The 8,941-nt window shown below is 46.2% G+C and overlaps 1 protein-coding gene across 1 annotated transcript; it reads right to left on the bottom strand.

Moving 5' to 3' along the window:
- Positions 1-1,447: 1,447 nt before the first annotated feature.
- On the bottom strand, positions 1,448-8,413 carry LOC103730091 (hornerin). Its single transcript, XM_029561158.1, has 7 exons — positions 8,254-8,413; positions 5,714-6,335; positions 5,510-5,625; positions 4,084-4,223; positions 3,881-4,044; positions 1,736-3,784; positions 1,448-1,683 (listed from the first exon to the last, which is right to left on the bottom strand). The coding sequence occupies exons 1-7, from the start codon at positions 8,389-8,391 to the stop codon at positions 1,448-1,450; spliced, it is 3,465 nt and encodes a 1,154-aa protein (XP_029417018.1). The 5' UTR covers positions 8,392-8,413.
- Between the last annotated feature and the right edge of the window lie 528 nt (positions 8,414-8,941).

The following is an 8,941-nucleotide window of genomic DNA, read 5'->3' as shown; positions in this document are numbered from 1 at the left end:
TGTTGTCCCCTACCAGAAGACTGACGTTGTGCAGACCCATGCTGTCCTAAGACAGATGACTCTCTTGAACTCGATCTACTTCTGCTGTGACTAGAGGAATGGGTTGAACCTGATCCATGTTGGCCACAGCTAGAAGACTGACGTTGGCCCGATCCTTGCTTACCAAATTTAGAAGACTGACTTGAGCTGGATCCTTCCTGTCCAGAGCCCGATGACTGCTCTGATCCAGAACCATGCTGACCAAACTTGGAAGACTGGCCTGAACCAGACCCATGAATCTTCTTGCTAGATGTCTGACTTGAACCAGAACTACGTTGGCCATGGCTAGAAGCCTGACCTGAGCTAGACCCTTGGTGACCATGGCTTGTAGACTGAGCTGAACCAGAACCTTGCTGACCAAAGCTTGAAGACTGACCTGAGCCAGATGCATGCTGACCACAGCTTGATGAGTGTCCTGATGAGGACCCATGTTGTCCCCTACCAGAAGACTGACGTTGTGCAGACCCATGCTGTCCTAAGACAGATGACTCTCTTGAACTCGATCTACTTCTGCTGTGACTAGAGGAATGGGTTGAACCTGATCCATGTTGGCCACAGCTAGAAGACTGACGTTGGCCCGATCCTTGCTTACCAAATTTAGAAGACTGACTTGAGCTGGATCCTTCCTGTCCAGAGCCCGATGACTGCTCTGATCCAGAACCATGCTGACCAAACTTGGAAGACTGGCCTGAACCAGACCCATGAATCTTCTTGCTAGATGTCTGACTTGAACCAGAACTACGTTGGCCATGGCTAGAAGCCTGACCTGAGCTAGACCCTTGGTGACCATGGCTTGTAGACTGAGCTGAACCAGAACCTTGCTGACCAAAGCTTGAAGACTGACCTGAGCCAGATCCATGCTGACCACAGCTTGATGAGTGTCCTGATGAGGACCCATGTTGTCCCCTACCAGAAGACTGACGTTGTGCAGACCCATGCTGTCCTAAGACAGATGACTCTCTTGAACTCGATCTACTTCTGCTGTGACTAGAGGAATGGGTTGAACCTGATCCACGTTGGCCACAGCTAGAAGACTGACGTTGGCCCTATCCTTGCTGACCGAATTGAGACTGACCTGAGCTGGATCCTTCCTGTCCAGAGCCCGATGACTGCTCAGACCCAGAACCATGCTGACCAAACTTGGATGACTGACCTGAAGCAGACCCATGAATCCTCTGGCTAGAGGTCTGACTTGAACCAGAACTACGTTGGCCATGGCTAGAAGCCTGACCTGAGCTAGACCCTTGGTGACCATGGCTTGTAGACTGAGCTGAACCAGAACCTTGCTGACCAAAGCTTGAAGACTGACCTGAGCCAGATCCATGCTGACCACAGCTTGATGAGTGTCCTGATGAGGACCCATGTTGTCCCCTACCAGAAGACTGACTTTGTCCAGACCCATGCTGACCTAAGACAGATGACTCTCTTGAACTCGATCTACTTCTGCTGTGACTAGAGGAATGGGTTGAACCAGATCCACGTTGGCCACAGCTAGAAGACTGACGTTGGCCCGATCCTTGCTGACCAAATTTAGACTGACCTGAGCTGGATCCTTCCTGTCCAGAGCCCGATGACTGCTCTGACCCAGAACCATGCTGACCAAACTTGGATGACTGACCTGAACCAGACCCATGAATCCTTTTGCTAGAGGTCTGACTTGAACCAGAACTACATTGGCCATGGCTAGAAGCCTGACCTGAGCTAGACCCTTGGTGACCATGGCTTGTAGACTGAGCTGAACCAGAACCTTGCTGACCAAAGCTTGAAGACTGACCTGAGCCAGATCCATGCTGACCACAGCTTGATGAGTGTCCTGATGAGGACCCATGTTGTCCCCTACCAGAAGACTGACGTTGTTCAGACCCATGCTGACCTAAGCCAGATGACTCTCTTGAACTCGATCTACTTCTGCTGTGACTAGAGGAATGGGTTGAACCTGATCCATGTTGGCCACAGCTAGAAGACTGACGTTGGCCCGATCCTTGCTTACCAAATTTAGAAGACTGACTTGAGCTGGATCCTTCCTGTCCAGAGCCCGATGACTGCTCTGATCCAGAACCATGCTGACCAAACTTGGAAGACTGGCCTGAACCAGACCCATGAATCTTCTTGCTAGATGTCTGACTTGAACCAGAACTACGTTGGCCATGGCTAGAAGCCTGGCCTGAGCTAGACCCCTGGTGACCATGGCTTGTAGACTGAGCTGAACCAGAACCTTGCTGACCAAAGCTTGAAGACTGACCTGAGCCAGATCCATGCTGACCACAGCTTGATGAGTGTCCTGATGAGGACCCATGTTGTCCCCTACCAGAAGACTGACGTTGTTCAGACCCATGCTGACCTAAGCCAGATGACTCTCTTGAACTCGATCTACTTCTGCTGTGACTAGAGGAATGGGTTGAACCTGATCCATGTTGGCCACAGCTAGAAGACTGACGTTGGCCCGATCCTTGCTTACCAAATTTAGAAGACTGACTTGAGCTGGATCCTTCCTGTCCAGAGCCCGATGACTGCTCTGATCCAGAACCATGCTGACCAAACTTGGAAGACTGGCCTGAACCAGACCCATGAATCTTCTTGCTAGATGTCTGACTTGAACCAGAACTACGTTGGCCATGGCTAGAAGCCTGGCCTGAGCTAGACCCCTGGTGACCATGGCTTGTAGACTGAGCTGAACCAGAACCTTGCTGACCAAAGCTTGAAGACTGACCTGAGCCAGATCCATGCTGACCACAGCTTGATGAGTGTCCTGATGAGGACCCATGTTGTCCCCTACCAGAAGACTGACGTTGTTCAGACCCATGCTGACCTAAGCCAGATGACTCTCTTGAACTCGATCTACTTCTGCTGTGACTAGAGGAATGGGTTGAACCTGATCCATGTTGGCCACAGCTAGAAGACTGACGTTGGCCCGATCCTTGCTTACCAAATTTAGAAGACTGACTTGAGCTGGATCCTTCCTGTCCAGAGCCCGATGACTGCTCTGATCCAGAACCATGCTGACCAAACTTGGAAGACTGGCCTGAACCAGACCCATGAATCTTCTTGCTAGATGTCTGACTTGAACCAGAACTACGTTGGCCATGGCTAGAAGCCTGGCCTGAGCTAGACCCCTGGTGACCATGGCTTGTAGACTGAGCTGAACCAGAACCTTGCTGACCAAAGCTTGAAGACTGACCTGAGCCAGATCCATGCTGACCACAGCTTGATGAGTGTCCTGATGAGGACCCATGTTGTCCCCTACCAGAAGACTGACGTTGTTCAGACCCATGCTGACCTAAGCCAGATGACTCTCTTGAACTCGATCTACTTCTGCTGTGACTAGAGGAATGGGTTGAACCTGATCCATGTTGGCCACAGCTAGAAGACTGACGTTGGCCCGATCCTTGCTTACCAAATTTAGAAGACTGACTTGAGCTGGATCCTTCCTGTCCAGAGCCCGATGACTGCTCTGATCCAGAACCATGCTGACCAAACTTGGAAGACTGGCCTGAACCAGACCCATGAATCTTCTTGCTAGATGTCTGACTTGAACCAGAACTACGTTGGCCATGGCTAGAAGCCTGGCCTGAGCTAGACCCCTGGTGACCATGGCTTGTAGACTGAGCTGAACCAGAACCTTGCTGACCAAAGCTTGAAGACTGACCTGAGCCAGATCCATGCTGACCACAGCTTGATGAGTGTCCTGATGAGGACCCATGTTGTCCCCTACCAGAAGACTGACGTTGTTCAGACCCATGCTGACCTAAGCCAGATGACTCTCTTGAACTCGATCTACTTCTGCTGTGACTAGAGGAATGGGTTGAACCTGATCCACGTTGGCCACAGCTAGAAGACTGACGTTGGCCCGATCCTTGCTGACCAAATTTAGACTGACCTGAGCTGGATCCTTCCTGTCCAGAGCCCGATGACTGCTCTGATCCAGAACCATGCTGACCAAACTTGGAAGACTGGCCTGAACCAGACCCATGAATCTTCTTGCTAGATGTCTGACTTGAACCAGAACTACGTTGGCCATGGCTAGAAGCCTGACCTGAGCTAGACCGTTGGTGACCATGGCTTGTAGACTGAGCTGAACCAGAACCTTGCTGACCAAAGCTTGAAGACTGACCTGAGCCAGGTGCATGCTGACCACAGCTTGATGAGTGTCCTGATGAGGACCCATGTTGTCCCCTACCAGAAGACTGACGTTGTTCAGACCCATGCTGACCAAAGCCAGATGACTCTCTTGAACTCGATCTACTTCTGCTGTGACTAAAGGAATGGGTTGAACCTGATCCACGTTGGCCAGAGCTAGAAGACTGACGTTGGCCAGATCCTTGCTGACCAAAGTTAGAGGACTGACCTGAGCTGGATCCTTCCTGTCCAGAGCCCGATGACTGCTCTGACCCAGAACCATGCTGACCAAACTTGTATGACTCGCCTGAACGAGACCCGTGAATCCCTTGATGAGTATAGCTAGAAGACTGGCCGGAACTAGATCCATGCTGTCCACAGGCTGAGGAATGTCCTGATGACTCTCCTGAGCTGGACTTTCTTATGTGGCTAGAAGCCTGGGTTGAACTATTCCCATGTTTAGCATTTCTAGTAGGCTTGCTGGAAATATTTCCTTGCTGATCATAGACTGTCGACTGTCCTGAGCCAGATCCTTGTTGATCATATCTTGTAGACTCATGTGAACCAGTTTTTTGCTGACTGCATCCTGATGAGTGTTCTGAAGAAAAGCTGTGTTGTTTTCTACCTGATGATTCACCCTGGCTATACCTATTCTGATGAAGGGCAGATGACTCTCTTGAAGTGGATCTTCTTCTTATGTGACTAGAAGACTGGGTTGAACCAGTCCCTTGTTGGCCATAGTTTGAAGACTGACCTTCAGTAGACTGACCATAGCTGGAAGAATGACCTGACTGTGATCCATCCTGACCACAGCATGATGATTGTCCTGATGAAGAACCATATTGCTCCCTGCCTGAAGACTGATCTTGGCCAGACCTCTTCTGACTGAAGCCGGATGACCTTTCTGAACCAGATCCGTGCTTGCCACAGCCAGATGATTCTCTTGAACTAGACCTGCTTGTCCCTTGACTGGAAGACTGGCTTGATCTTGACCTATGTTCACCATAAGTAGAAGATTGACGTGATCCAGCCCCATGCTTTCTAGAGCCTGATGATTGTCCTGATGATGACCCATGTTGTGCACTACCCAAAGACTGACCTTGGCCAGATCCATGGTGACCATAGCTTGTTGACTGACATGAGCTAGAGCCTTGCTGTCCATAGCCTAATGACTGTTCTTCCCCAGAGCCATGTTTATCATAGTTAGATGACTGCCCTGAACCAGATCCTTGTCTTCTCTGTCTTGAGGACTGGCATGATCCTGAACTATGTCGGCCATTGCTAGAAGACTGACCTGAAATAGACTCATACTGACCCACAGCAGGGCCATGCTGGCCATAGCTAGAAGACTTACTTGATCTAGATTCATATTTTCCATGTCTACCTGAATGACCACTTGTGCTGGATCCACATCTTTGACTAGATTCTTGCCCTGAGGTTGATTCAGGTTTTCTATAGCTGGAAGATTCTCTTGAATTAGAACCACATCCTTGTTCTTCACAGTTTCCTGATTGACATCTTGTATTTGGTTTATGGCATCTCTTTTGAGATGACTGACCTGATCCAGACTCATGACCACAACTGGAAGGGTCACTCAAATTTGACCAGTGATTCTGCCCTTCTTCACTCTCTGAGCTGAATTCATTACTCTGCTTACTAGGAGACTGGCCTAATTTCTTCTTATGTTGTTTATTCTCTAAAGATTCATTTGAGTCAGATATTTCTTGCTGATGAGAACCATGTTTGTTTTTCTCATTGCTATCGAAGTGGCTTGAATATGACCCTGTCCTTTCCTCAGAGCTTTGCCCATGGCCAGAACTAGAGACACCTCCTTGATGTCTTGGTTTTCTGGAGATGGACCTATATCTCTGTTTAATGCTTCCCCTGGAGCCCCTAGAATAAGAGTAATTCTCTCCTGCACTAGAACTTGAATAACTGGAAGAGGTTTCTTGTTCTTTGTCTTCCTCTTCCTCTGTTTCACTCTGTTCCTCTTGGTGCTGGTGTTTGTGATCTCTCTGCTTTGACCCTGAAGCTTGGCAGTAATCTTTGCCAACAATATTATTACAAGCCTGAGCCAGCTTGAATATCATTAGAAGATACTCAGTAAAATCCACTTTTTTGTTATGGTCTTGATCCAGACTTTGCATGATGATATCTACAGTGTCTGGATCATCTGGATTCTGTAAAGGAATAAGGTACAAAAGGCAACTCTGTCACTATAGACTATAAACTCAGCCATTAGGGGAAGGCTCTAGAATATGTGACATATTTGAGATCAACTGAATAGCTCTTTGAGATAGAAAGAAAGGGGAAAAAAGGAAAATACAGTAAACAGGTGGGAAGAAAGAGTAAGAGGGTAATTGAAAGGTGAAAGGGAGCAAGAGGCCCAGCTAATTTTGGTAAAGAAAGGTCAAATAATAGCTGGTAATGGCAGCAAATGCTTCTATATGAGTGTTTGAGAGGCTGGGGTAGTATGATCCTGAGTTTAGCTTATGGACATTGTATGTTGCATAGCAAGTTCCTGGCCATCGTGGAGTAAAAAGTAAGACCTTCCTTGTCTAAAAAAAGCAGTGTTCGATCAAGAATGTTTAGCTAATTTATAAATAATAATTGTGGATGTCTGAATTAATTATATAGGACTTTCCTTTGCTTGTCCAATTAGTTGATTTGCTAATTCAACAGATTTTTGTGGACATATTATCTGCCTAGCAGTGTTTTACGCAAGGGAATAAAGGAGTGAACAACTTTAGTGGTTATGCTGTGCATTATGGTGCATGCTATGAACAAATAAAAATTTAAAAATAAAGTTTAGTTGTTAGATATACAAATTTATAATTCATCGTGACCAATTCCAATGTGAGTACATCAGAAGGGAACCAGTCCTGAGAGGATGTGATACTCTTTGAAGGGTGGGTTAGAAATAACCAAGTGAGGGGTAGAAAGGAAAGACTAGGGGGAAGAAGGTTGCTAAAGGTAGAGGTCATGATATGTTGGGTGTTTGCTTGTTTGTTTAGTCTTTTTGAGACAGGGTCTCCCTGTAGCCTCAGCTGGCCTGGAGCTCACTATATAGACCAGGCTGGCCACCATCTCACAGAGATCTGCCTGCCTCTGCCTCTACCTCTGAGTGCGAGTGCTGGAATTTAAAGCCTCCCTGCCTGGCTGAAGGTCATGATATGAACAAAGGGTTAACAGAAAGAGAAGCATGGTTTATATAAAGAACTGACAGAAATTTAAGAGTACTAGATTTAGCCAAAGGAGTTAAGATATGTGGCTAGAGAGATGAATAGGAACTAGATCATAACTTTTAAGTTGTGTTAAAGAATTTTGGACTTTATATTAAAAGCAGATGAGAGTCGTTGAAGGATTTGAATGGTGAGATTAGAAGTAGGAGGTAGCTTGGACCAGAACACTAAGCAGTAGTGATGGAGAGAGGTGGAAAACTGTGGAAGTCTTGGTGCACTAGGTGGAGGTGTGGTGTCTACTGAGAGTGAGAAAATCAGCACTGACCCTGGGTTTCTTTCTTGGGCTAAAGGAGAAGGAATGCATTTAGAAGGTGGGTTGATATCCATATTTGACTTCAAGATCTCCATAGGGTTCAAATAACAGTATTCAGGAAGCATTTGAGTTTTAGGAATTGAAGCTCAAGTGCTGGATTTCAACCCCACCCCCAACCACATTTATTTCCAGAGAAGATAAATTTAAACTCGTGGATTTGGCAGTAAATACAAATTTCCTGAACTTCAGAGTTCAGAGTACCAGAATCTCAGAAATAGGCAGTGGTTTAGATACTCCAGACTAATGAAAAAAAAAAGTGTAAGAAAACAAATTAAATATACCTCGCAATTTTTGAGGATCGTAGGAATTGCTTCCATACACAGGACATTTTCAAGTCTATGAATTTTGTCTGTTGTTTATTATGATCTTTTTAACTTAGTCATGCTATAGAAACCACTTTTTAGTCAGTTTTTATGATATCTCAAGTCTGCCAAACTCTGTTCTTATTATCAAATAGGCCACGTCCTCCAGGATATTTGACATTTATGACAGAAGGCAGAGAAGAGAGTTGCTTCAGAATTCAGTCCTGGCATGGACTCTTACCTTCAGAATTTGGCGAAACTCATTTTCTAAAAGTTCTTTCATCTCATCTTTGTTCAACATGTTACATTTCTCATGCTCAGTGGCATATTGGTAGAAAACATCGATGACAGTAACAATGCCTTGCAGGAGTTTAGGCATCTTATTGCAAATTCAAGTTAACCTAAATGGAGGAAAAAGAGACCCATCTCTTAACTTCTTGCTTAAACACATAGAGTCATTTATAATAATTATCAGCTATGATTAGTTTTCTTTCTGCTGTAATCAAGGACGAATCTAGAGTCGGATAACTTGTTCCAGCTATGGAGCAAGGGAGTGATGAAAACGGAACAGGATCCATAGGTCTTATTTCCATTCCTGAATGAGAGACTTTTTGTGTTGGGCTCCCTGCCCTGCCAGGGATATTAGCTTTCTTCTGGAGCTATAGAAAACCCAAGCATGCTAATCCATACACTCCTTAGTTTCTTTTGAGGTCCCAGCCATCACACTACAAAGGATAGGTATATTACCTATATAGTTTGCCTAAATCTACCTAAAGAATACCAGTCATGAACCTGGACTCTGAAAATTTCCAGACTAGAAAAAGTAGACCATGTGAGAAAAGACAAGCTCAGGCTCAGGTGAGAGGAAGCTGAAGGTACTGCTGTTTTCATTCTTCACGTAGGGCTGACCTCCAGCCCTTGCTTCACAT

This window comes from Nannospalax galili, unplaced genomic scaffold (genome assembly GCF_000622305.1).
Source record: "Nannospalax galili isolate Female #2095 unplaced genomic scaffold, S.galili_v1.0 scaffold752, whole genome shotgun sequence".
Lineage (NCBI taxonomy): Eukaryota > Metazoa > Chordata > Mammalia > Rodentia > Spalacidae > Nannospalax > Nannospalax galili.
Note: the sequence above shows the minus strand (reverse complement) of the source record. Positions and strands in the feature narration are given on the sequence as shown.